Genomic DNA, 13645 nt, shown 5'->3' on the forward strand with positions numbered 1-13645 from the left:
GCAGTGAAGGGTCAGTGGGGACAGCTGGGAGGGGAGGAAAACCACCCATGGAGACCAAGTTCCCACTTCCTTTTGTAAAGCCTCCTCTTTCTGATCATGATTTATTTTCATTCTGATGTTTTGATTTTTTGATCTCCCCTCCCCCGTGTGTGTATGTACACACACACACACACACACACACACACACACACATGCTGCTGCTGTTTATATTATAGACGCTTCTATGGCCATTCATCCCCTTCAGTCTATACTTTTTTCCCCTGTAATAACATACTCTGTGGCCCGAAGACTCCCTGGAACCACAGGGACAGCTCCTTCTGGCTCTCCTGGGGCCGCTGAAGGGGGTGGGCGTGCCCTTGCCATAGGTCCCGCATACGGGCCTCCCGGAAGGCCAGGCTATTAGATCCAGCGACCTGAAGTAGAATGGCTTCCAGTTTCCTCACACCCAGCAGTGCCCCCAGGCAAAGATGAGTCATCGGGCCCAGCACTCTGACTGGTCTTCCCGGTGTGCCCTGAGGTGGTTGTATTCTGTAGCCTGGACTGCTGGGTGTTTGCCAGCCTGGCTGCCTGGGGAGGTGAGCCCAGAGGGGCAGACCCTGGACACACTTAGAGGCAGGTGCTGGAGAGAGAGAGATGCCACCACCTTGGCACCCAGGGGCTGAACAAGAACCCTAGTCCCTTGTCATAGCCCGATGGGTGCGGGTGGGGTAGGGGTGTTCGGGGTTGGGGGGCACAGCAGCTTGCCCCTTTCTGGCAGAGCATGGATGGTGTATCGTCTCTTGTCCTGTCCTTCGTGCATGTTTCAAAATCCTGAAGGCCTCATGACAGGCCAGAGGCACCTCTGCATTGAAAAGCGTTAGTCATCCTTTAAGTTCAACAAGAAAGTAAATAAAGAAAAAGTGAGTGGAGTTGGAGAGCCAAAGCCTCCCACAGCTCCGGAGGTGCTGGGCTCCTCCTAGCATTTCTTGAACAGATTGGGTTACACCTTTGTTTTTGAAGAGCAGGGAAAGTTAATGATTAGTTTGTCATATGAGGGGTCATTCTGTTACAATAGACGAGCGAATGAATAATGTTCTAGGTTTGTGACATATTTTCTCATTGCATTCAGTGAGAAGAGAAGGTTTGCCTCATAAACACGGGGGGAATGTGGGCAGGAATTCAAAGGTGACAGTGGGGTGAGGCGTTTTTAATGCATCACAACTGCGGGTGGAAGGGAAAAAGACATTCCATGTCTGTTTAATATGTAACATATGGGTTCATGGGGGATGCTCGCAAGAAAGGGTTGGGTATGCAGTTGTCACAGAAGGATGGTGATGTGTGCGCCAGGCGGGCTGAGGTGGACAGGCTGGGGAGCTGGGGTTAAATGTTCGGGAATTGAGGCATGCTTCCCAACCAGGTGTCCGACCCCATCTCCAGCTTCCAGGCCTGTGCTGGCTGATTCACACCCCCCTCCACACAGCCACGAACACACGCACCGTGGTTCTAACACACACACACACACACACACACACACACGCGCGCGCGCGCGCGCGCGCGCGCGCGCGAGCACAGCATGCACATGCCTTCTAAGTGCAGGCCCGCGTTTGCCCTGTGACACTTGGCCGGTCGTTCGCAGGTCTAGAATTTCCTTTACAAGACACTCCAAGCCCACATTCCCAGGAAAACTTGAATAGAAGTGCAAAAGTGTTTGATGATAGAAAAAAAAAAAAACCCTGCCTGCTTGCAGTTCTTGTGTTGGCCAGAATGCTACAATAAACTGTTGCTTTCCACAGCTGGGGAGGGCGAGGGCAAGCAAGAGGGGGTGGGGGGGTGGGGGGGAGGAAGCCAGAGCTGAGGCCAGAAAACTTGAAAGGCAAAATCAAAACTCAGGCTGAGAGCGCCCCTGGGGCGGCGGGGCCTGGCAGGGGGCGGAGGAGGGCGGGGAACGGGTTACTGCGGGCGCGGAGCAGGCGGCAGGGGCGGGCTCGGCCCGGCCCAGCCCGGGCGGGCGCCGGGCGCTGCCCCTTTAAGGCGGGCGGCGCGGGCCGGCCGAGCGCCGCTGTGATTGGCGCGGCGGGATCACTGGCTCCCCAAGCCGGGCCCGGGGGAGTCGGCTGGAGCCCGCTGCGCTTTGATAAGGTCCTGGCAACTCGGTAACAGCCTGAACGCTCGGAAATAAAAATAGCCCCGCAGAGCCATGGATTTCGCGGCTGCCCGGCGTCCGAGGCGCTCGTCTCGCCGGCCCAAAGCCCTGCTGTAAAAGGTAGGGGTGGAGGCGCGGCCCCAGCAAAGCTGCTTCAAAGAAAACCCTCCCGGGACAGGGGGCGAGGTCGCGCCGAGCCTCCTTGCGCGCGTCGGGGACGGGAGGGGGTCCGGCTGGCCGGAGACCGGGCCGGGAGGGGCGGTGCGGGCCGGCAGGCCCCCAGGAGGGGTGGCGGGGGCGCGGAGGGCGGCCCGGGGCGCGGCGGCGCGTACCTCCCTTTCAGGACCGTGCGCTCGGCTCGCGCCTTTGAAGTGCACTGTTAAATCCACAGCGCAGTTTTTGTTGGAAGCGCCCGGAGGACATTTGGTGCGCGGAGTGACTGCTGGAAACAGGACCTGTGTTGAAAGCCGGGCCGGGCGGGGGCCGGAGGGGCCGGGGGCGGCCGCGGCGGGGGCGGAGGCCCGCTCGGATCTTTTGCATAAAAGGGGCGGCGGGGTCCGCCGCTTCCCCTCCCTGGCCGGTGGATCTCGCTCTAATCCCGGATTGTTTCCCCGCACCCCCCTCCCCTGCCGCGTGACTCCCCATGTTCCCCGACGCCAGGACCGGCCCGGGGGGGCCCGGGGCTGCTGCGAGCCGATCCGGGGGCCGGGGCCGGGGCCCTGCCCAGGGCGCTTGCGAGGTCTCGCCGCGGAGCGCGCGCGGGGATCTATGGTGAGTGCGGAGGCAGGGGCTGCGGGCGGCCCGCGCGCTTTGATGTGCCGGGCGGCCCTTTGAAGTTGGCAGGCCGGCTATTTCGGGGCGCGCTCCGGGCGGGCGCGGAGAAGAGCTCCGGGCTCGGCGCCCAGCGCTCCTGGGGGCTTGGCCGGCCTGTCCCGAGCGCCCTGCGGGCGAGCCCCCTTCCCAGAGGGGTGGTGGGGGCCTCAGGGGAGAGACTTCTGCAAGTGGCGGCTGCGGCGGGGCGGAGAGGGCGCAGATGCCCCCCGGGGAGCGCATCGTGGTGGTGGTTATGGGATGTGAGTGGGGTTGTGCGTGTGCAGGGCTTTGGAAGGTGAGATGAAAGGGTGGCGGCGCCCCCCCAGTTGCCCTCCCCTCCGCCCCCTCCCCTCCCCTCGCCACCCCCCCTCCCCGTGCCCCTCCTCTCCTCCCGCCTCTCCCCCCTCCCCTCCCAGCCACTGGTCCGCGCTTTGGGGCCCCGAGCGCTGGCCGAGGCTCAGTCTGCGAGCTGGAGCGGCCCGAGCCCGGGCGCCCGCGTCCCCCGCGCCTCTCCTCCCGCCCGGGCCCTGCGCCCCTGGCCGCCCCGGCCCCTTTGCGGAGAGACACGGACTCCGCGCGTCGCCATTTCTGGAACAGGCTCTGCTTTCCGTGCTTTTTCTAAAGCGAGCAGCGGCGCTGGGGTCCGACCCGCGCCGGGATCGGGGTTTGGCGAGCGCCTCCCGGGGCTTCGGCCCCGCGCTCCACGGCTCTGGACGCGTTCTGTTGGATTTGGGCCGGGGGACGGCCGGGGGGTCGGCGGAGATGAGAGCCCGGCCTCGGGCCGCCTTCGTCTTCCAGGTAACGGGGGCCGCTCCACCCCCCCGCCCGCCCCGGCCCTCCTTAGTTTGATCCTTCCTGTGCTGGGGAAAGCGGCTTGTTTATTGGTGAGATAAGACTTTTCTTTGGGAAAAAAAGAGACAGGCTTGATCGAGGTCAGTAGAGTTTGGGATTCTTGGCGTGGACTGTGGTAGCGTGAGACGGTTTCTGGTCCGGTTTTGTAGGGTTCGCGGCTCCGGGAGGTGGCTTGGGAGGCGGGGGAGCCGGGGTGGTGGGTCCCCAGGCTTCTCTTCTGTCTCGCAAAGTTTGAAGATCAAAGTCTCGTCGGAGTGAGTTGATTTCTGGTTTGGGGGCGCGGGGGAGACAGAGGCGGGAGGCGGGGGCGCAGGGACTTTACAGCTGGGGAGGGAGGCGGTTTCCAGCTAGGAGTCCGGGAGCCCGTGCCGCCCCTTGCTGGGCGGGCTTCTTTCTCGGTCGAAGATCTGAATTTTTAAGGAGAGGGAAGGGGGAGCGCAGAGGGAAGGGGTGGGTGGGGGGAATGGGAACCAGATGCCGGGGAAGGGCACGTTTGGAGCTCGAGTTATCTGTGCGGAGAGCCGAGTGGGGAAATTTACCGAAATTGGTTTCACCTGCACACAGCCCTGCGGCTCGGCTCCGAGTGCGTGTGTTTGGAGTTGACGCTGGGAGCGGGAGGAGGGAGTGGAGCGGGGAGGCGCGGGCCGGCTGCCTTGCGTGCTGGGGCCAGTGGGTTTTTTGGAAGGTTACGTCTCACACCTCGCATGCCCCTTCTTCGCCCCCACCACCCACCCGCCCTGCTCCCATTCATTTTACCTTTCCCCGCCCCTTCCCCATCAACCCCCTCAAACTCCCTCCACACCCCCCCCCCCCAAGTGTGCCGGGAGCTCAGATTTCGCCTTTGAAAAAGCGTCTGATACCTTAGATGAGCACCTCGCTGATAGCTGGGTTGCTTGATTTGAATTTGAGGAGTTGAAAAGCCTGTTTACTTTCTTGCTTTGATGTTGGGTAGATCTGGTTTTGATTAGATCAATACCCTTTTCTCTCCCTACCCTCCCCCCTTCCTTTTCTTCCCAGAAAGGAGGCTCAGATGAGCCCCTGCTGACTCGGGAGAGAAAGAGAGACCACGCTGATCGCTGAGAGGAACTGGAGGAAGAAAACAATTCCCAAACTCAGTGAGAAGAGCTGGCTCACCATGAGTAGTGCCGTGTTGGTTACTCGCCTGCCAGACCCCAGCAGCAGCTTCAGGGAGGATGCTCCCCGGCCCCCGGTTCCGGGGGAAGAAGGGGAGACCCCACGCTGCCAGCCCGCGGTGGGGAAGGGCCAGGCCACCAAACCCATGCCGGTCTCCTCCAACACCCGGCGGAACGAGGATGGGTTGGGGGAACCGGAGGGACGGGCGTCTCCGGATTCCCCTCTGACCAGGTGGACCAAGTCCTTACACTCCTTGTTGGGCGATCAAGACGGTGCTTATCTCTTCCGGACTTTCCTGGAGAGGGAGAAATGCGTGGATACGTTAGACTTCTGGTTTGCCTGCAATGGATTCAGGCAGATGAACCTGAAGGATACCAAAACTTTACGCGTAGCCAAAGCGATCTACAAAAGGTACATCGAGAACAACAGCATTGTCTCCAAGCAGCTGAAGCCCGCCACCAAGACTTACATAAGAGATGGCATCAAGAAGCAACAGATTGATTCCATCATGTTTGACCAGGCGCAGACCGAGATCCAGTCGGTGATGGAGGAAAATGCCTACCAGATGTTTTTGACTTCTGATATATACCTTGAATATGTGAGGAGTGGGGGAGAAAACACAGCTTATATGAGCAACGGGGGACTGGGGAGCCTAAAGGTCGTGTGTGGCTATCTCCCCACCTTGAACGAAGAAGAGGAGTGGACTTGTGCTGACTTCAAGTGCAAACTTTCACCCACTGTGGTTGGCTTGTCCAGCAAAACTCTGAGGGCGACCGCGAACGTGAGGTCCGCGGAAACGGTCGAGAATGGATACAGGTACGACTGGCAGGGGTGGAGGGGTGGGTGGCGGATGGCATGGATTTTGCAGATGTTTTGAGTTATGTGGGGTGGATGGTTGGATGGATGTGCTGCAGAGGCTGACAAAGGTCCGTTGAGAGCCAGGATCCCTGGCCATGAATGCTTTGATCTTGCTTTTTGTTGTTGGGGGCCGGGGAGAGGGGGCCCCCACACACCTAAGTGCCTGCAGGCTGCCAGTGCTAATTCCAACACTGGTGAGCATATTCATTAATGTGGGTTACTCAGGTTCCTGGGCCAATCTTAGAAACGGGGGTGGGGGTGGGGAGAGGGGAGGGGAGGGGAGGGGGGGAGAGAGAGAGAGAGAGAGAGAGAGAGAGAGAGAGAGAGAGAGAAACAGCAGCTTAACAACAGCTTTTGATGCCGCTGAGTCACCAAATACAGTAAGCACCAGTTTTGGAAGGGGTCATTCACCACCAATCAGTAGAGAGTGGAATTAATGTGGCTAGGGAGCCAGCTGGGTTGTGGTGGAGACACAGGAAATAATGTGTGTACCCATTGGATGTGGGGTAAGTGGGATCTTTTGAACTTTTATGTGAAGATAAGAGCCAGCAATTGGGTCTGTTTGTAGAATTAGGTCTCTGCCCGGCCAGAAACTCTTCTCAGGAGGGAAGGCCCTGTGGCTGCCCCAGACGAAGGACCCTTCACGTCGGAGCCTGCTGGTGCGTGAATGTGGGTTTTCAGTGCGTGCACCGGAGGCAGACCGCCGCTGATTATGTTGTTGCTCAGTGTTGACGGAGCAGAGGTCTGGGCCAGCAAAGACTGGGGCCCTGGAGAACTTTCCCTTTTTGAGGCTTCAAAGACAAACAGTCCTTTACAGAATGGCCAAGTCTTAAGATTCTTGACCGTCCAAGGCAACTTCAGACCTCCTGTGAGCATGAGTTTTTCTGCATCTCTCCCTCCCTCCCCTTCCGAATATTCAAAAAGAGAACGAGCTTAATTCTAGGTTGTTGCTTATGGCATGCAAGGGAAGCGGGGTGGGTACTTGATTGCTGGCTGAAAGGCTTGCCTTGCTAGCCATGGTGTATTGCTTCATGTGTTAAAGACTGTGGAGATTGCCCTGTCTCTTAAGGGGAGGGCCTCCAGTCACCACCAGCAGCAACAGCAGAAGGGGCAGAGCAGCTAGGTCTGAACCTAGGAACGGAGATGATTTAGGGGACCGCCCGCCAAGACAGTTGACTTCTCAGGGAGGGGATGGGCTTGTTCTCCAACCACCAGGGGGCGCTCTTATATCCTTGGGAGCCATTCATAGACATCTGGTCTACACCTAAGTGGAACCGATGGGCTTTTAAGAAGCAGAGGATCACCTGAAGTTGTTTCGGCATCAATAAGCTTATGGTTTCGGGTGGTTCTGAAGGAAGATACTGGTTCTGGCCTCTGGGCTGGGCAGCCCCTGGGCACCTGCTGCGACTGCCCCATTTAATTAAGTGAACATGGAGTAAAACCTCCCCTGGCCTCATTGCTCTCCAGTTTGGCAGTGGCCGCTGAGCTCCCTATGGCCTGTGGTGAGGCGGCTGCTTCCCCTGGGGCCTCTGACGGGGGCTTCTGTGTCAGGACCCCGAGTGTCACCTTGGTAAATAGCACTGTGTGTGGTTTTGGATGTCATCAGTAAGAAGGCACTGGGAGGCAGGACCCTGCCGTGACCCCTCCCCTCCGTGGGTGGGCAGTAGACCCAGCGTTGGGGTGCCCCTCCTCTTTCCACGGGCCTCAACTAGGATTGCACCAGGATTAAACTTTTGGGAGGTTACTCTTGTGAAACTTTTTGATCCTTTGTGTTCCCATGTTTTCCATGGCTGTGAACTGTGGGCATCACCACTCCACAGGTGGCACCTTTTCATTGGCCTCTTGACTTTCCATACTGTGCTGGTGTGTGCTTTTCCCCACTGTTGGGTTGAAATGAAATATTGTACCAGGACTTCACGAAGCCCAGATATCTTAGGTGGGCGTTGTCAAAGAGAATTTAAGCCATATCCAAATTTCGTTTTAACATGCAAGACATTCAAGTGTACAGCGGTGTATTAGGAGGTGTCCCAGATTATTGAAAGGACTGGGTCCTGGCTCTGTCTACCACTCACTACCTGGGTTTAAGCCTTTCTGAACCCCATGTGCCATCCATAAAATGAGTGGGCACCATCCTTTCTGTTTATGTCATAGGTTGCTAGTAGGATGTTTTGAACAGATGTCTGTATAAAGTGTTGTAATTAGTGTAATTTAATAATGATAACTACTGGGTATGTGCAAAGGGCAATCAGGTTAAGATACCACTTTCAAAGAGTGACTCCTGGGTTCTAGCCCATAGTCACTGTAACGCGTCAGAGCAGTGGTTCTCAACCTTCCTCATGCCGCGACCCTTTAATACAGTTCCTCATGTTGTGGTGACCCCTCAATTTCATTGTGACAAATTGAACATAATTAAAGCATAGTGATTAATCACAAAAACAATATGTAATTATATATGTGTTTTCCGATGGTCTTAGGCGACCCCTGTGAAAGGGTCGTTCGACCCCCAAAGGGGTCGCGACCCACAGGTTGAGAACCGCTGCGTTAGCGTGTTTCCCCAATCGTGCCTCAGCTTTCTCTACTTGTTGAACTGAAGTCTGTCTTTGCAGCTGGTTCTTGGGGTGTAGGGATCCTAGCTCATTCTTTAAGTCTCCCTCCTAATTCACTCACTCATCGACAAGGTACCTGACCTATGGGATGGGCTTTTATTAAGTGAGTGAAATGAACGAAACAGAAGTAAATGAGTCCGGCGGAGGCGCTCCCTTCGTCAGCTGGTGAAGCCCAGTCTGGCAGCTGGACGCCCAGAGCACTGGCTGGTCTTCCAGGCCCCGTGTTTACCCTGGGCCCTCAGAGGAGCCTCATTTTTAATGACTTGTTTGTGTCCTTACTGATTTGGTGTCAGGTTTAATATAAATAGCTGGAACGGAAGAGCAGGAATTACCCTCAGAGGGAAGGACTCTGGTTTGCCAGTGGTTGAGTGGGAGGCCTGGGCTTTTGATGGTCTCTATAAATAACCTAGAGCAAGAGTGACCTGTTGGTAGAAGCACGTGTAAAAAGGCCGGCACATAAACACACACAGAGTGGCGAGGTGTGGGTGAAGGGGGCTGTGGGATTAGGAGCTGGGCCCAGCATTTATTTTCGGAAGGAGAAGACAGTGTGGGGCGCACAGAGCCCTCCCTGCATCCTTCCCTCTCTGCACTGGCCCTTGTGTGTCCCCGCCCCAGGCGGGTCTCATCTGTCTCTCATTGGACCCTCTGCTCTGGCCTCACTTAAAATAAGCCGGGCCCAGCAGATGGCCCTCTGCTGGCTCCAAGTGCCTCCTGTTCTCTGAAAGAACTCGCTGATGAGGCCCGTTTTTGTGCGAAGCCATTGGAATCAAGCTTGGCTTCAATTATCAAAGAAAATGATGCCATAGGGAAGATATGCTGGAGCAGTAGGCCACGATCAGGGTGGGAGCCCTGGGGAGGGCAGTTTGCTAAGACACCCCACGGTAAAAGTTTGCCGGCGCTCTCAGGGCCCAAGTGCCCCACGCTCCCGAGTGCCCGGCCCCCACCGAATGCCCCCTGATGTGGCCTTAGACCAGCCGTGGGCAAACTACGGCCCGGGGCAAACTACGGCCCGCGGGCCGTTTGAAATGAATAAAACTATTGAAAAAAAAGACCGTACCCTTTTATGTAATGATGTTTACTTTGAATTTATATTAGTTCACACAAACACTCCATCCATGCTTTTGTTCCGGCCCTCTGGTCCAGTTTAAGAACCCATTGTGGCCCTCGAGTCAAAAAGTTTGCCCACCCCTGCCCTAGACCATGCTGGCCGCAGACAGTGTTGCCTTTTGGACAGTGACTGTGGGAGTAAATTGTCACAGGGCTTCTGGAAGCCCTAAACACACAGCCTGAGAAGCAAGTCATTTCTTTTTAAAGTCGCATTGTTTTGAGAGGGGGCCCAGCAGGAGGCCCCGCAGGTCCGTTCTGCTGTGTTCTCTGTAGAGCGCTTGCCCTGGTGCTTGGGGAGGGGTATGGGCCTGCAGCATCTCATCCAGATAAGAGATGAGAATAGATGGAGCAGCACATCCTTCCCCGGGGAGGAAGACCCCAGGACCCTCCGCCACCTGACAGCCGAAAGCCCGGTGCACATGGACGTTGCAAACTTGGTCCACCCAGTGCAAAATGTGTACCATTTCACCCTAGGAATTTAAAATCCTGCCAGCAACTGGGAGCACAACAGTCCTGAAGAAATAATCAAAGCATCTGGGTACAATTACTGTAGCATGGCCGAGTTTCTTTCCGTTGTGTGTGTGTGTGTGTGTGTGTGTGTGTGTGTGTGTTAAGTAATCACAAGAAAACAGCTTTAATTCATTTTTTTTTTCATTATCTGGTGATTTTTGACCAAGTTCGGGGTTCTTAAAAATTGAGTTTGTCTCCCTCACAACCCTGCCTCCTTCCTCTCTGCCTGACCTTGTTATGATTGTAGGAAAGTCCAAACACTTCATTGCAGTCAGCTGAGCTAGGAGCAGTGTATTCTGTGTGTAATGGCTGGTCACACAGGAGCCCTCTATTTTGGAAGCAAAGGGAGACGCGTTTATTTTGGGATCCATGTGTTCAAGGAGGCAAAGCTGGGAGCGCACATGGGATCTGAGTGAGGTGCCTTTTTCGTTTGGGGCGGGAGGAGGAGGGATGCCTGTTGAGTCATTTTCTCCCTGTGGAAGTTGAATTATAACCCTTACATTTGGGACGTGGTTGATATGTTAACACCACAAAGATAGCAACACTGAAGTGGTAGAAAGGGTGTTTGGGTGCTATTTAAGGCTGTTTTGATCTTGAACTTTGCCTTTGGACTAAAAAGAAAAACAAAACTTGTCAGCAGCCCATCGGATGGACCCAGATATTTTAAGGAGGTTCAACACGGTTTTGTGCTTCTGCCCCATGTCTCAGCGTACGCTCAGCTTTGGGGAGACACACGTGAGGCAGTCAGCTGGGTCCTGGCCCTCATGGAGCTTCCAGTCTAGTTGCTCAGAGCGTGCTTTCAGTGTGAAAACATGCCAATGCTGTGTAAGTAATTATAAGTCATGATAAATACCACAGAGGGGAAAAGAGCCACAGAGCTCTCTGTTTATGTTGGCTCTTGGTTTTGTGGAGAATTAAACCGATTCCCCCCCGTTACAGTGCCCTTCTCGGGCCTTGCAGCGGGTGTGAGAACTTCACGCAGCTGGCGGTGTTTGCACTGTGCGTGTCTGAGGCGGATGCCCCACGCCCATGGGGGCTGTGGCTTGCCTGTGGTCGCCCAGCTGGGTGGGCGCTAAGCTCGCACTAGCTCTCAGCCTCTTGATTTCTGTTCCCCATCAAGGGCTTCCAACGCTTACTTACTTCTGTGCTCCCGAGGACAGGGAGGGATGCTGGAGAAGTTATCTTGTCCATCTCGCTTTGAGCAGTAGCCCCATCCAAGCACCCCAGGTAGTGGGGCACTCTGGGCGACTTTAAAGACTTGGGCAATTCCATAACCTGCCCCCATCCACTTCGTGGGTCCACGTGGACCCTTAGAAAGTAAAGTGCCCTCCTCTTCTGACTTATGAAGCCTGTAAGCCCATTTCCTCTCGTTTTGCCTTTGATGCCAAACAGGACCATTCTCTTCTTCTTTAGTTCCCTTGTCGACTAGGAGACTGTTTTCACTGAATCACACCTCGTTCCTTCTCTTCTCCAGAAATACCGATTGCTTTTTTTTTTTTTTTTTCCTGTCACTACTCCTCTCTCCAGCCCTGGTGCCTGGGAATCCCAGAGTAAGGACATGCGGACCAGCGCTAAGGCATGGAAGACCTTACCATCCTCATTTAATTGTCATAACGAATCCTGGGGGGGAGTAAGATTTCTCGCCCTTCACAGATATGAGAGCAGGGCCAGAGCATGCAAGTGACTGTTCAAGGTCACTGGGCCCAAGGTATTGGATAGGTTCCATTGCAGTGTTCCCCCTTTGCCCTTTCCAGCTGATTCTGCATCTGCACAACATCTCTAAGATCTGGCTTTATGTTCCCGTCTAGTTCAGTAGAAGGAATCAAGGTGCCTGCCAGCCGAGCTTCTCAGGGAGTCCAGCTGTGGGTTCCACATGGCCCAGCCTCCAGCCTGGTGGCCTCCCAGAAGGCTGTGGGGTCCCACCTGGGTTTCCATTATTTCTTGGATGTTTGTGAGGATGAAAGATGATTGGGCAGCAGATGCTCGATAAACATCAATGACAAGAACAAAGACCCCACCCATACTAAGTACTCAACCAATGGTAGCTCTTGGTTTTTATCAACATTTCTAAACTGAGGGGGTTGGTTTAGATAATGTCTAAGGTTCATTCTGACTCCAAAATGTTATGACTCTGAATGTGACTTACCTTGTTAGTGCTGTCACTCCTGCTACAAGAGTGCAAGCCCCTTAAAGGCAGGGGCCGTCCTCCTCCTCCTCCTCCTCCTCCTCTATCCCATTTGGTCTGTCCGGCATCTGCCCCATTTCAGCTCTTGTACCAAATTGTGGCAGCAACTCCCTGCCCCCCCCCACCCCTCCTTCCAGTCCAACCTGGTGCACCCTCTCAGTCACCCATGCTGCTGGGAAAACCTCAAGCCCTCTCCTCTCCCTGCCCCTTCCTGACTCAACTAGCTCCACCCACTTCCTCTCCAGTCTGGGCAGGAATGAATATATATATATATATATATATATATATATATATATATATATATATATATATATATATATATATATATATATATATATATTGATTTCAGAGAGCAGAAGGGAGAGAGAGAGAAACATCAATGATGAGAGAGAATCATCGATTGGCTGCCTCCTGCATGCCCCCTCCTGGGGATCAAGCCCAAAACCTGGGCATGTGCCTTGACTGAGAATCAGACCATGACCTCCTGGTTTAGAGGTCGATGTTCAACCACTGAGCCACACCAGCTGGGCTGGGGGGGACTTTTTAACTACTTTTTGCTTCCCCCATCCTGGGTGGCATCTCCTCCAATTCCTGTTCACCCACCAGGGTTCACCTTGTTTCCATCACCCTCCAGCTAGAAGCATCCCGGTAGCTCTACCAGGGTGACCTCTACCAGGTCACTCATACGGCCTCTTATTCTGGAGTTTTTTAAATGTTGAGGCTAGTCTTTGTATCAGGAAGCAAAAGAGAGGTTGAGAGAGCACCAAACAAACCAATCCCATGCCCACTGGTACCAGCTCTGTGGTCCAGGCCAGGCTGCTGTACTTGTGGGACCTCCATGGGTACCCCTGTAGAACGGGCACAGGGCTCAGCGCCTCCCCCAGGTGGCCATGAGGATTAAATGAGGTGAGTAGAAAGGTGTGCTCCTCTTCATGGGCCTGGAATTACACCATCTACCTCCTTTGTGGTGCCCACTCTCTCCCCACATATGGTGACACCCTTACCAGGCCATGGGCACCAGGCGACCAGAGACTGGGGCTGGGTACACCCACAGTCCAATGCGGTGCCGAACACATCGTTGGTGAGTGGGAGCTCAGTGCACACGAGCATAAGACTGCCTTGCCCTTTCATGGCCCTTGCATCTGCCAACCCCAGGCCATCTTTATAAGACCAGTCGCAGTGGCCTGATGGGGTCGCAGTGGCCTGATGGGGTCGGTTCTGTCTCTGAGCCCACTGTTCCCCTCCAGTTGGTTTCTTTGTCGTTGGCATGACTTGGTGGGCCCATGGAGCATGCCCCTCTTTGTAAACGAGGCTGCTTGCAACTTCAGGCTTCACAGGCCCTTCCTGCAGCCCCAAGACCACCGGGGCCCCTGCCTCCCCCCCCCCCCCCCCCCCCCCCGTAAGTCCCTCGCTGGTGACACAAGAGGAATGCGACCCAGCAGGAGGCAGACATGCTGG

The 13645-nt window shown here is 55.4% G+C and overlaps 1 protein-coding gene across 11 annotated transcripts in view; it reads left to right on the forward strand.

The window, feature by feature from the left end:
- Positions 1–2068: 2068 nt before the first annotated feature.
- Positions 2069–13645, forward strand: part of AXIN2 (axin 2) — a 31338-nt gene continuing 19761 nt past the window's right edge. Inside the window, exons 1-2 of one of the 11 annotated variants that reach the window (XM_059670067.1) lie at positions 2069–2242; positions 4805–5737. In XM_059670067.1, coding sequence (XP_059526050.1) covers positions 4923–5737 — 815 coding nt within the window. In that variant the 5' untranslated portion in view covers positions 2069–2242; positions 4805–4922. Of the gene's footprint in view, positions 2243–2489; positions 2894–2918; positions 3231–3342; positions 3734–3755; positions 4042–4265; positions 4371–4804; positions 5738–13645 lie in introns of those variants that run through there. The other 10 variants (XM_059670074.1, XM_059670075.1, XM_059670065.1 and 7 more) reach the window with 10 other exon arrangements.

Source organism: Myotis daubentonii, chromosome 16 (genome assembly GCF_963259705.1).
Source record: "Myotis daubentonii chromosome 16, mMyoDau2.1, whole genome shotgun sequence".
NCBI lineage: Eukaryota > Metazoa > Chordata > Mammalia > Chiroptera > Vespertilionidae > Myotis > Myotis daubentonii.